The sequence below is a fragment of the Notothenia coriiceps genome, unplaced genomic scaffold, assembly GCF_000735185.1.
Source record: "Notothenia coriiceps isolate Sejong01 unplaced genomic scaffold, NC01 NC01_scaffold00007578, whole genome shotgun sequence".
Taxonomy (NCBI): Eukaryota; Metazoa; Chordata; class Actinopteri; order Perciformes; family Nototheniidae; genus Notothenia; species Notothenia coriiceps.
The window spans coordinates 1-14,081 of record NW_011340279.1 but is presented as its reverse complement, the minus strand read 5'-3'; the positions used below and the strand labels follow the sequence as shown (position 1 = coordinate 14,081).

At 41.4% G+C, this 14,081-nt stretch overlaps 1 protein-coding gene across 1 annotated transcript; it reads left to right on the top strand.

Annotated features, from left to right (window-relative positions):
- The first annotated feature begins 3,995 nt into the window (after nucleotides 1–3,995).
- LOC104944139 (transmembrane protein 121-like) lies at nucleotides 3,996–6,771 on the top strand. The gene is made up of 2 exons (XM_010769616.1): nucleotides 3,996–4,879; nucleotides 5,195–6,771. Exon 2 carries the CDS (start codon nucleotides 5,394–5,396, stop codon nucleotides 6,342–6,344), a length of 951 nt encoding a protein of 316 aa, XP_010767918.1. The 5' UTR covers nucleotides 3,996–4,879; nucleotides 5,195–5,393; the 3' UTR covers nucleotides 6,345–6,771.
- Nucleotides 6,772–14,081: the final 7,310 nt, after the last annotated feature.

Sequence of the window (14,081 nt, the reverse complement as noted above, 5' to 3'; positions counted from 1 at the left end):
AATAGCCCCATGGGGAGCAGCTTTCTGTCCACTTCATGTTTCCCATTTGGTGGTTACAACCCTGATGGGGATGTTTAAGGATGGGAAGCCTTAACGCCCCCATTTGTTTTCCTGTAGGTAATCGATGGCAGACTCAGGGTTACAGCTAATGTGATTTATGTGTCCCATTTCAACAGTTATGCTTCATGTACAAATTGTCTTAGGTGATGTAAATTCCCCAATCTTTTCACAACTTGCTGACAGCGAATCCCGGCTGCCAAACTCATGCAATTAATCCATGTTTGTGTCCGTTGCCTTTGTTTTTTCCCCCCCATCCGATAACAACACCTGCAAATCATGAACATTGAATGTTGTGACACTGAAACTTAAATTCTACAATGGCGACAAACGCGGAGACAAAGATAAAAACATTTCCTCCCACACAAAACGACAAGTCTCAAGGTAATTGGCAGGTATTTCTATCAGGTTTCATGTGGCATAGCGGTATAAATTAATCATGCTTCACTCTTGACTGTTAAGTAAATCATCCACAGTCTAAACACAAAGGAAATCAAATCAACGTATTCATTCAGTGATGCATACCCTTGTAATTATGCCACTACCTGCAGCACATTAATATCTCCCCTTGATTTCACTCCGGGGGAACATCGATGAAGTAAACATGGATTATGTGCAATGTGTTTAAAAGTTGTTCAACAAAACCTTGATCGACTGGGCATACTGTGTTTTAGACACACATACAGTAGTCCCCTGATAAAAGCCTTGTTGACATATGCACGAAGGAAAAAAGCGTATGGCAACTAATTGAGCTAGAAATTGCAATCAACTACAAAAAGGAAACTTCACTTGGAAGTCCAAGTCTCTAACTACAATGATGAGTCGTATCTGTTTTAACAGCAGCTGCAATGTTTAGAAAACACATTTTATACATTATTTAAGCTGAGTTCAAGGTGTAGCTCCCAGTGTTGAAATTCTCTTATATCTTTTTCTGACAAGATGATAAAACACGCTTCTCAAGCTGCTGCACTTGGTTGTCAAGGAAACATTTCTGAAAATGTAGTGCGTTGTGCTCTAAGATAGCATTCTCACATATTTGCATAAAAGGCAACATACCACATTTATGGCAAAGACATTCAAAGGAACGTTTTATTTTACAAAACTGAACCACTTTCTCTGCAGCTCTAAAAAGCAAGGATGTGAAAGCCACAGCGTAGCCTTCCCATGGCTCCCTAACCTAAAGTCCTCCATGTTTTCTGTAGATGCTTTATGTTACAGGGAGTGTAGCTGGCGTTTTATTATCTGATATCTGTTGTGTGTTAGTCTGCTTGGTGCTGAACAGTGATGATGCAGTGTCCCTGTCCTGGAATCAAGGACAGACCCCAGTAGGAGGCAGAGCGGAGCCTGGTGGAAGGGGAGAGGGGTGAATGGGACAGAAGAGACTCCTGAATGCACCTTTGTTGGGGGGAAATCTAATAAATCATAAAATATAGCTTTGTGTTTATACAACAGTATAATCACATGAATCAAGACGAGAACTTTGACACACAAACTGTAATAAACCATAAACCTGTCCATAAATCAGTTCAATCTATAATAGACAATGCCCTTAAGGGGCAGTGATGTGATTTCCTCTACACTCATGAATTATTAACACATGAGGAACGAAGAAAAAAGGGGTAAAGCTGAGCATACAGTATATGATCATCCGCTGATATGAATCAAAGTCCGAGCACAGGTTAACTGCCCTTTAAACAGAGAAGTTATATTGGACTCCAATGTGTATAACAAAAAGCATGTAAATTAAGATATAAATTATAGATCACTGGATGAGATGCGGGGGGATTAACAAAGTGTAAGATAAAGGTGCTGCATCAATCTCCCATACTGATTTTAGCTGGGAGTGAAACTATTAAGATCACAGAGGTGTTACCTTGTGGAACTGACAATAAGCCATCCACTCATTTACAATTCAGCTACCCGGAGTGACTTTGCGCAAATGAGGAAGCAGCTAGCAGCTTAGTGTCTGGCTCAAGGACACAGCGCTGTTAATGGGTGCGCTGCCTGTCACAGGGATCAGACTCGTGACCTTTCATTACACAATTAGTTTCTAACCACCAAGGCCTTCTTTTCTTACAATTTTGTAATGTGTTTCACTCACAACAGTTGGTATTAAGTTATAATAAATCTTGTGCGTTATAATGAAATGTAAAATAAATGTTGTTTTAAAAAAAAAATCTAATCTCTGAACTGTTCGCTATCGGACGGTTTAATCCGAACCGGCTGATATTGCAGGGTTTCTGGACTTCCCTTCTGTGCACCAAACGTTGTTTACACTTCGATTGGCAACTTCCTCATCGAAGAAAAATGTAGGCCAATCCATATAAAACAGATGTCTGTATATTAATGCAGACTAAAAATGAAAAAGCCAATTGAAAGCCAAATCCTTATCAGGCGATAGCCGATTGGTTCAGTGATTGCATTTTTAGCAAAACGTCTCGCCTCTTATGCTTTCCACACAAAATGTTTACCTACAGTACTGTAAACGCAACCAAATTCTGCTAAAACCAGATTGGTCACTACTATTTGAACTAGAAATCAGACTAAAAACAGACAACAAACAGAAACCAGAGATACCAAAATCTTGTCCCGTTGCCCGTTGATTCTGGATTCATATGCAGATATTTGTTTATAGAGACTAAGGAGGATCCTAACTCATCACTCCGAGTGTCAAGGCTCAATTATGTCTGACAAATCCAGAGGAAATAGTCAATAAGAAAGCAGCTTGGTGAAAGGCAAAAGACGGCTGTTACGCTTGACTGAATTTTTCAAACCACGAAGCCTTCTTATGCTTCCATGATAGGAGCCATAAACAGCCATGATGGCGGCTGTCAGCTGATCCCCATCTGGTACATTTGTGACCATATTCATTCATGACTGCAAAAATCTGCATGATTGATGGCAATCAGGTTTAGTTGTCGTTACACAGTTGGAGGAAAAGTGCAAGAAAGCACAGAAAGCCAATACTTTTGACTTCTCAATAAACTGCAATTCATGGAGTGAGTAGTTATGGCTTCATACTGTAGTAAGCAGTTTGGTTCCTCTGAGGAAGGATTATCCCTAATTGGCCCAGCTGGATAAACAGAGCTAGTGGTGTTAGCATACTCTATATGGCAGAGAAAAACACACCAACCTTTCTCCTCCTTTATTTCATATTATCTCCCAGCCCAGGCATTATTACATCTCAGAGGATTAAAATGTTCCCCTGACATTTAGTCCCACCACGCACATCTCCTGTTCTTTTTCTTCTCGTATCATGTCACTCAGCCAGATAATTTTGTTGATTTAAATAAAAAAAGTCTGATATCCCCGTACATCCCTTTACCCCACATCTCTTTTGGGCTCTGGCCCCATCTCAGGCTCCTGATTCACCGCTATGTCCGGAGATCAATAGAAAGGCTCTGTCAGGAGGAGCCACTGCACTCCTCACCCCCCCCTCTCCCTCCCTTCCCCTTCTCCCCCATGTCTCCACAGACTGCAGACATACAGCCTGCTGGGAAGCTGGCTTTTTAACATCCCATACTGAAGAGCATCTCCTCTTCCTCCACCCCCCCCTTTTTTGTTGCCTCTTTGGATCACTTTACATCTCTGCACCTCAGATGAAGAAAAAAAAAATGCACAGAACCTTAATGGGATCCTAAAAGGTGAAGGAAACCAGGGCTCTTTTTTGGGAGCCAAAAAAGAAACAGCCCCCAGTGCAAGACACAATGTGAAGAGAAGACAGGGATGTGAGAAGTGAAGAAAAAAAAACAGGGTGAGAGAGAAGTTGTGCATTCAGCTAAGCTGCAAAAGGCGGCTCGTTTTCCTCAACAACCGCCCCCCCCCCCCCCGCCCCGCCGCCGCCTTCTCCACCCCCCTGGAAAAAGGTTCTGTCTCTCTCCTCCACCTCTCTCTCCACCTCTTTCCTCTCTCCCTCGCTCTGCAGCTGTGGTCTGCGGAGCGTCACCTCCACACAGCAAGTGCCTTTACTTGAGCAGAAGAGAGAGAAGGGAGAGGAGCGAGGCTGTGAGAGAGCTTATCCCGGGAGTGTGTCTGAAACGCAACAGAGGAGCATCTGACTGTTGGAGTATAGCGCTGGTGGTGCTGGCAGAACATGCACGAGTGGAGCCGGGGGAATCCAATAGTGCTGTTGATCCGGGAGTCCCTGGCAAAAGCTGCTTGAGCAGGAGACTGAAAACAGCGCAGCAGCCAGGATCTCGCCAGGGGGGCAACATTTTACAGCGACAACGATGCGTGGAGACAGCTGAAACCTACACACACACGCTGGAAAACACACATGCAAACTACAAACTACTTTCACTACAAACCTCTTCTTTTCTGAAAAGCACAAACTTGCACAGATACAGAATGGTACATTTTCCTGTCCGTGGATCCTGGATGATGGAGAGAAAAACTTCTGGAGAAGGAATTCTTTTTTAAACAGGACTTAATGCAGAGATTTTCACTCTAAGAATAACTTTCTCGATTCGGGGGAGTTTGAGGTTTAATCCCTCTATCTACGCACAACACCACGTAACCTGCTATTCCTAGGAATTGAGAGCGGTCTTTGAGACCATTTATAATGCCTTCTCCCGATTCAGTCTGAGCAGTAAGTGGATTATGACAGCAATATATTGGGATTTCTTCGCTTGAGAAAGGAAAAGAAAACGAGAGAAAAATATCCATGACCGGTGGATTTACGTCGGTCAGAGAAGGAGAGGATCCCGTGCATTTTTCCTCTCTTCTTCTGTGGATTACAGATGGGCTTTGTGATCTCCCAGTGCAGTCTCATGGATGATCGCTCGCTGCCAGTCATTAGGATAAAGTACAAAGAGGGACACAAGTGAGTATTCAGCTGGATTTTTATCTCTGAAGGCTTAAGCTTGTGTGAAAACAAGGGTGTCGGAGAGGAATCTGGAATGAGAACACTTCGTAGCAGCTTTTTTCTATCTATTTCAATAACAGAAAATCCAACTGGTTGATTAAACTGCTGTGCTGTGTTGTGTTTGATGGAGTGATTATCAGGGTGGTAAGGTAGACACACATCCTGAGATTTTTGTGATATTTAATTAATTATTACAACAAGGATCCTGTATGTTTACAGACCATTTGCCAATGAACATAATTTACTAAATGAGGGGTACTGTCTACCCGGCAGGTGGCTTGGGCACACGCGGAGATTGATTGAAGCGATCTGTGTGAATCCTATTAATGCATCCTGGACTCTGGCCAAGGCAGAAGCAATGGAGGGGAACACCGCTGTCTAGCAGCCCTATCTGATCTGCACCCACACTGGACAAACCGATCACCCTCTGCACCCCCTCTTCAGCAACACTCCTCCTCTCGCCCAGGCAAGGATGGTACCTCCACCCCCCACCAACAAGCCCCACGTGTGCCTGTCCACCATCCTGATCATGAGCAGCATGGCCTTGATTGATGCCTACCTTGTGGAGCAGAACCACGGACCACGAAAGATTGGCATCTGCATCATGGTGATGGTAGGTGACATCTGCTTCCTGATCGTCCTGCGGTATGTAGCGGTGTGGGTGGGTGCCGAGGTACGGACAGCTAAGCGGGGCTACGCCATGATCCTCTGGTTCCTGTACATTTTTGTGCTGGAGATCAAGGTCTACTTTGTGTATCAAAACTACAAGGCGGACAGGAAGAGCCTGGACGCTCTTGCGAGGAAAGCGTTGACTCTGCTGCTGTCAATTTGCATCCCGTTGCTGTTTGTGGTTCTAGTTGCTATCGACCACATGGAGTATGTTCGCGCCTTCAAGAAGCGCGAGGAGATCCGTAATCGTCTCTTCTGGGTTGTGGTGGACTTGCTGGACATACTGGACATCCAGGCAAACCTGTGGGAACCCCAAAAGAAGGGGCTTCCATTGTGGGCCGAGGGCCTGATGTTCTTCTACTGCTACATACTGCTGCTCGTGTTGCCCTGCGTGTCCTTGAGCGAGATCAGCATGCAGGGCATCAACATCGTGCCCCACAAGATGCTCCTGTACCCCATCCTGAGTCTGGTGACAGTCAACGTCATCACCCTCTTCATCCGCGGGGGGAACATGATTCTGTACAGGGACGCCAGGGTATCCGGGATCCTGATGGGTAAGAACATCCTGGCCATCATCCTAAAGACCTGCAGCTTTGTGCAGTACAGGAGACAGTTGCAGAACGCTTCTCCTGCCTTCGGGGTGGAGCTGCAGAAAAACTCAGTGGCCCACGCTCGCCCTGCCCCCCCCCCTCCTCAAGTGATCATGCAGGACCAGATGCCCCTCCCCGAGGTGACGACGTGTGAGCACACATGACCCCCAGGAGGCTGGGAGGGCTCAACGTTCCAAACCTTTCGGGCAAGTGAACACGCATTGATGCTTGACGGCACACAGCACACCGCAGCGAGGACAGAGCAGTGCTTTACCCAAAAGCTGTCATGGTGTAAAACTCAGCATCACATGTGACTTTGCAGTTCCTCCAATGAATTCAGTCAACTGTGTATTTTTTCTAACTGTACAAAAGATTTAAAAAAAAGTAAACTACTGTGAGATTAGAAGATATATTTTTGAATTGTGTGTGTTTCATTCTTATCTTAAAGTTAAGGGTCTGTGTGCTGTGGTGTGTGTATTTCTGTTGCTCGAATGTCCTTAGTAGTCGAGGGCTTAACACGATAAGCAACTAATGGGAGCACTCTCTTGAAGGAAGTGTGTTTTCTATATGTGATTCTTTGATATAAAGTATTGTGTACAACATAAAGGCTTTTCTGCTCTTTCTCTGGCTGTAAAAGGTTTTTTTATTCATGAAATATGAGTTATTGCACCAATTGGGTTTGTTTTTACTTTTAATCAATCTTCAGCAATTGCACTTTAATTACACTGGGTTACAAAAGAAAACAGACAACGATTTAGTTTGCTCTTGCTCAATTTACATATAAAGAGAGTTGTGCCTTTGGAATATCTTTTATTTAGAAGTGTAATCTTATTTTCTATGATGAGCGAGGAGGAAAACATGTAGTTATGAGCAGTTTCATCACTGTATAGATTGACCATCATGCCGTAGCCATCGGAAAGAATACACAGCTCAGGGGCCCCAGTGCAGATAGATAAATGAACCTGAAATAAGGAAACCTGTATCCTCCTCAGGCGCACAGTGACTATATGTGCGTGTGCTTAGTGACATATCTCATTTTGTTCTTCACCCAAAAGGACAAAATGGATACTTTGGTCCAGTAATATGGATCCAAACAACAGCCAATAAAACATCATGCCTTCTAAAAAGACAAATCTCTTAGTGTCTCAAATAATCTTTTTCCTCTCAATCACCAGTTGAGTCAAAGCTGGTCTTTCTCATCCTTACGTTTTTACTGATACGTACTTACTTAGAAGACTGATGGTTATCAGAAGGACAGCCTATGAGCATTTGAAGGAGTGTGTTTACTGGGTGGGTTATTGCCAACAAAGCAAGCGATGCAAAAATAAATTGAACAATGAAGTCAAGTGGTGTGATACGATGTTGTCCAAAAAAAGGAATTATCCTGGCACAAGTGTGACAGTTTAAACAATTATACCTTTTTTACAATAGGCTTCTATGCTTGTACTTGGGGTACTTTCCTTTGCATAACCTCTCTGTCACCACTGACTGCTTGCATTATTTAAAAATGACTGGCTGTCCATTTTTGGTTAAGTCCTTAGAGTGCAGAAGTAGGGCTGCTCAATTAATCGTATTTTAATCGCAATTACCATTATGGCTTGCAACAATTACGAAAACAACGTAATCAAAATAAAACGATTATTTTTTTATTATTATTATATTTTTGGTTTTTCAGTTGAATTATACTTAAAGTTCAGGGTAATCAACTGTTAAAAATATACTGTTCAAATGTTCTTTCTCCAATAAATGGATGTTTTCAAAGTTAATGAATAATCGCATTTAATAATCGCAATTACAATTATTGACCCAAATAATCGAGATTATGATTTTTGCCATAATCGAGCAGCCCTATGCAGAAGTTGGTCCAACAATTTGTATCTGTACAAGCCCCAGCTACAGGAAGGTGGCAACTTCCTGTGAAACAGACCAGGCTATTACATCAAGACTGCTGTAGCCAGCATTATTTGAATGTGTTGGTGTCCTATGAAGTTACAGCATCATCAATTTAGACTCTATATGGATTGCATTGTTTTTACAGATCTGTAGCAATAAAAGGAAAAGAAAAATCATCCTTTAGAGATGAATGCACCGAATGAAAAATTCAGTTTGGGTGATAAACAATGGGGAAAGGCTTTTCTGCGGAAATAGGCTGCATTGCAGCTTTGATTGCATCAATGACCATGAAAACAACAGCATTCTACTGCTACAACGTCAACAAAAGGTTTTCAAAAGTTAAACACACGACTGCAAAAGCGCTTGCAAAAGACGGCATTCAAGTCTTGAACATCCTATTCAAGGCTGAATGTGTATGTCAAAGTAGAGGAGGAGTGTGGAGAAGAAAACTGCTGAACCTAATTGAACTTATTTCACGACATTCAATGTATGGAGCTCAGAAGCATGCAATGGATAGGTCAGGAGTCGGCGGAGCTCCAAAAAATACAAGGGCACTCTTTTTCACTTATATGAGTCTCATGTCTATGACTCTGATGAGTAAAATAAGAGCATCGATGGGCCAATGGGAAGCACAGTATGCAACCTAATGGTAAGATTCAAAACCAGGGGCCTTTCTCATTTCGCTAATTCCCCTCCTCGACTCCCCTCCTCGACTCCTATCCTTGTGTCTTAGTCCCGCCCACAGGAGATGCGAGCGGAGGAGTCGAGGAGGGGAAATTAGAGTAATGAGAAAGGCCCCTGGTCCCTCTCTCGGTGATGTGATTACTAAACCATTGTTATGGCCTGCAAGGCACATTCTCATGTATTCCCTCTCTCATGTGCAGTCAAGCTGTCGCATATGTAGAACAGGTCCTTTACATAGGCTAAAGCGCTTTGTATTTGAGGTAATGCATTTCCTGCTTTGCTGGCCTGGTTGCAATACCCGACTTTAGGTCTAAATAAAAAATAAATGTTTTATTCCGTGGCTTGGGAAAGTGCAATCAACATTCATCAACATAAGATACTTATTTTGTCAAATCCCGTAATTAGAGAAGTATATCTGGAGCTGCTCCATACCCAATGAATGGTAGATTGATTTTTTTATCTGGGTTGTGAGTCAACCAATTTTTTGTTCTCTCATTTAGCATCAAATGAGCTTTACTTAAGTGTTCTCACTTAAAATGTAAAACGGACCCATATTATGAGAACACTATCAAGGTTGCTTGAGTGTCATATACTGTATAATATCTTTGCCAATTCATTGTCTATGCATTAAGAAAAAAATGAGAAATGTCAGCGTTCAACCCTTTATACGGTGTTCTTGGATTTATATAAATTCTGCACTAATGTGTATTTTGCATTTTTGACTGCTGTGGATGTTCAAGGTTTCGCTTATTTTATCCAATATTAAAAAAACGCTTAATTATTTAGTTTATCGGACAAAATTCAATTATACAACACCAAATTTGGAGTAAAGGCCCAAATGGACAGAGGGTGTCTGACATGCACACTTTCGAAGTACACCTAATTTTACATCTGCATGTACCAAAAGTATTAGGGCGCACTGCTTTGATGCCCCTACTCTGTTTTTCCTGCAGTTTATTGTGTATCGTAATATTAACTTTACAGTGTGTTAAAATGGCAACTGTCACTACTGGTTGGTCACATAAGCTGTCACCACTTTATTCTGATGGCTGTCAGGTTTGTGTTCTTCCTGTATGAAGGCATCTGTACTCTTAAAGAAACAAATACTGCTGGTTCTGTGGCGTTGGAACGTCATATCTGAAGCCTGCAATGCCCCATGGGAGCATCAAGTGACGTGCGCCAAATTAGGCACTGTAATTAAAGCTTTCTTTAAGTTTGGGCAACAAATATGTCAGACAAATTGCTAAAAAATAGTTTTTTCTTCTGAAATGAAAGAGTATTGAGTAAATTATGTATTTAAACTCCACCGCTGACAGTACTGAATGTAAATTGTTTAGTATTGAATCAACCATAAGTACACTGTACATTTAAGGCAGTGCACTGTACTTTATTATCACTATTTAAAGTTAGAAAATCATATAAATAATTAGTTTAATCTCCATATGCTTTTAGTGTCAACAAAGCGCTAACTTTAAGCATACAAGGCGTGCTAATAACATTATGTTTATATCATGTAAGAAGGGTATTAAATCACAAAATGATGTTCACTCCTCTGGAAGCCCCCAGCGTGCCTTTGGGCAGTCTCCCAACCCGCACCGCCCACCCCACCTCACCATGCACCGCCAGGCCCTGAATAAATGTTGCATTCATCCAGATGAACATGCTTTTTTGCTTTGCACTCACGAATGTTAATAAACTGGGGTGGCTGTTGGATGCACCTACACACTCGCCACATTAACACTGACAAAGCGCGGCCCGTGCCAAGCAAGGAAGACGGACGGCTGCAGTAAATTCACAGCTCGACCTTCGTTGGTCTTGGACGGCAACGGAGCGGCGGGGTAACAAATATATTTTCCATTGAAGGTATGTTAGAGCATGAGGAGAAAAAACCAGTACAGAAAAGTAATGCTCATCAAGTATTGATTCGCTTGTCGAGAGGGTAACTATGATATTTTAAAAGGCCATTTTCTAAAAACAAATAACAGGGCTTATTTTAGGATGAAGCAGAGGAAAATAATGCAGCAGAGTGTATTCAATGCTCCTCTGTAATGCTGTAACTTACAGTAGAACACTCTTACAAACAGTGGAGCAGCTAGTTCACATTATAAGAAATGCTTAAAGAGAAATGTGGATTATGTGCACATGAGTGAAGAACAGAAAGATCAAAAAGTAATTCTGCAATATTTTAAACTAAATTCCTCCTACTAAACATATTACACGCACAGATTTTCTAAGCACTTGCACATTAGCTCTTGGCAACATTTCACGTCCTTGAACTATTTTGCTGAGCAGTTGCAATTAAACATTTCTCAGTCAAGACACTTATGCGACTTTTTTTAGTGCTCTCAATCACCAAATTACAGCGAGTGTAGTTAAACTATTCCCTCACATATATATGCCTTTGTATGCATTTTATGAGAGGAGATCTGAGTGCAGAGTACAGCTAACCCTGTAACAGAGAGAGGTTTCACTATCTTGCTTATGCACAATTCAGCGAGGATTAACAACTGCTGTAAAGTGTGAACTCGGCGGAGGATCAAGCTTGTGACGTGCAGCTAGAGCATGATCTCTCTAATAATCAGGTCACTCTGCAGGACTGCCAGCAAGTTTCGGTCGACCCAACAGGGAACCCAGGTGTCGGGAGATGAGAGCGGGTCGCTCGGAGCGATCTGAAGTGTTGAAGGTAAATGTGAATTATGGAGAGCTGTTTCAATATTTAAACTTGTTGGCAGTTTCTTGAGATTTAGCATTTAAATCAGAGCAATTCTGCAAGTTTTCTGTCAGCAATGTTGACCTATAAAATATTCAGATGGTTTATGATTCTCTGCTGCTGGCAGGGCTTTTTCTCAGGCACCATTTACAAGTGAAGGCATTAATCAAGCCCTTTAAGACCTTTGAAAACCCATTTGCTTTGTGTCATACTTATTGTTAAAAGAAACACTGCAAATTCACTGCAAATTCACTTTGACTAAAAAAAAGATACTTAAGTTCGTAAGAGACTATAAACAGGTATGATCTTTCTTTTCATGTTTACCTTGCTTCCTTGTGAAAGCTGCAGAACAAAACATTTCACCTTGTTGTCAGTTCCACCCCCTGCAGTTGGTCAAATCCCGTCCCCACACCTGTCACTCATGTTGATGGGCTGTCTACTTTGAAACAGCATCTAGCTGTAGGCTAAGGAAACTGACAAAAAAAGAAGGGCACCAAAAGCATTAGGAAACAGACGTCAGGAGCTCAGACACACACCAGAGATTTCTTAAATATGTCTTCTTTTGTTGATACAAACCAAACCAAGGCAAGTTGATCATCCCAATAGTTCGTAGATTAAAAGCCAGATTTATGCAAACAGATAATAGTAACATCAGATGAGCTATCCTTCTGTAGTTTAATATATGTTAATGAGTTTCAATAGTGGGTATTTTTTTAATAGGTTGTTATAGGTCAGACTTGATTACATTTGTAATTCTGTGTTTGTATTGGCTAGGGCCCGTGTTGGAGTGACCGAGCTATTTTTCATTCTAATGAGGCAAATCTGGCATTGTAATCTTTCCACGGCATGCCGCTGGCATGACAGTGGCTACAGCCAGACAATTATGACTGAGAATTCATTTTGTTTGGGGGCGCTTCTCAGCTGGGTCCTGAAAGATTAAATAAAGCCTCACAGAGAATGTGATGTATCTCTTACAGTGAATAGTGGAGCATCTGGGGGAAAAAAACTCATACTGTGCTGGGCAATAGCTATTTGTTTAAAACGTCTGGTATGTGCTCATTCAGGGTAATGATCTGCAGACTAAGCTAATGCCTAAATATTACCAGTGGCACCTCATGTCAAACATGTAAACTACTCCTTTGAGACTAAACGAAAACCTAATTACACATGTTAACACGCTGAATGAATCTCCATTTAATAAACATGTTTTAGTTTAACAGAGTCAGCTAACATTTTGCTGACAGTTGTTTGTCATTGCAAATGCTTGATCCATCCTTTTGTCTCAATATTAGCATGTTGCGTATTGTAAATATGAACTCTGTTAGTTAAAATGACTCTCTAATTCCATTAACCTGGTTCAGTTTCAGGGCCCTGGTATTTGTGCATGTTTACCGGGACACTTATAAAGAGCAGAGTCATTGTTAACGTGATTAGTAACAGCTGTGATTTTATTGTTTTGAGTCAAATGATACACAGTGAACATTTTTATACCTTAAAGACCCAGCTATTTCATTTATGACCTGAGGAAAACCAATAGATCTAAAAAGGTAAGTGAACATTTGACTGCACCTAAAACTCCATGCACCTAATTCCCCCTGCAACATATGAGCTATGAAAAGACCGTCTCTCACTTATAACAAGTCAGCAGGATTTCTTCAAAGGCTTTGTGAGTCACATGAAATCATATTAATAGAGAAAAAAACAAAACGAGTAAGGAATCAATAGAGGATGAGTAATTCAGACTGTTTGAGCTCTGTGCTTCTGTTCAACCGATAATTGTTTGAAAAAATTGGTTTCCAACTCGCAACGGGCAAGTCCTCTTTACCAATTAATCCACAATTATACCGTAATTCCCCTTGTGCACCAGGAGCTGGTGGTTTCGAGAAGAGTTCTTTGGAATGCCATTTAAGCCAACATTAAATAAATACATAAATAATTAAAGGGGACCTATCATGCAAAATGCACCTTTGTACGTGTTTTATACATGAATATGTGTCCCCGGTGTTTCAGGGAACTCACCAAGTGTCAGAAAACACAACCCTCTCTCTTTTCCTCCATACCCAAATCTAAAAAAATGGGGCTGGAACGGATCTGATAAAAACTGATCCAGATTTGAATTATTTCCACGTCACAAAAGTGGTGCCCCGCCTATATGCCCAACTCTCCACCTATCAGGGGAATGAGAAGTTGCCGTGGCATGGTAACAGCATGGTAACATGACGCTCGTAACTCGGCCCCCTCCTTTGCAGGGGGGGCGTGGTCAGCTGCAGATATAGGCTGCAGCGCATGCAAAGACAGGGGTGGAGGAGAGCAAAATAGAGCGAAATGAGGCATGGCTAAAATTCATGATATATTTGGTATTTTGAAAAAGAAAACCCTACAATATATTATTCAAATATAGCATGATAGGTCTCCTTTAAATAAATACATATATATATATATATATATATATTATAAATATGCCTATGAAATAAATTCTGAAATAAATAAATGAGGCAATGAATATATACATTTAAATACACATTTATTTATTTCATGGGACTTTTATTTCATAATGACACATTTATTTATTTCAGGGGACTTGTATTTCATAATGACACATTTATTTATTTCA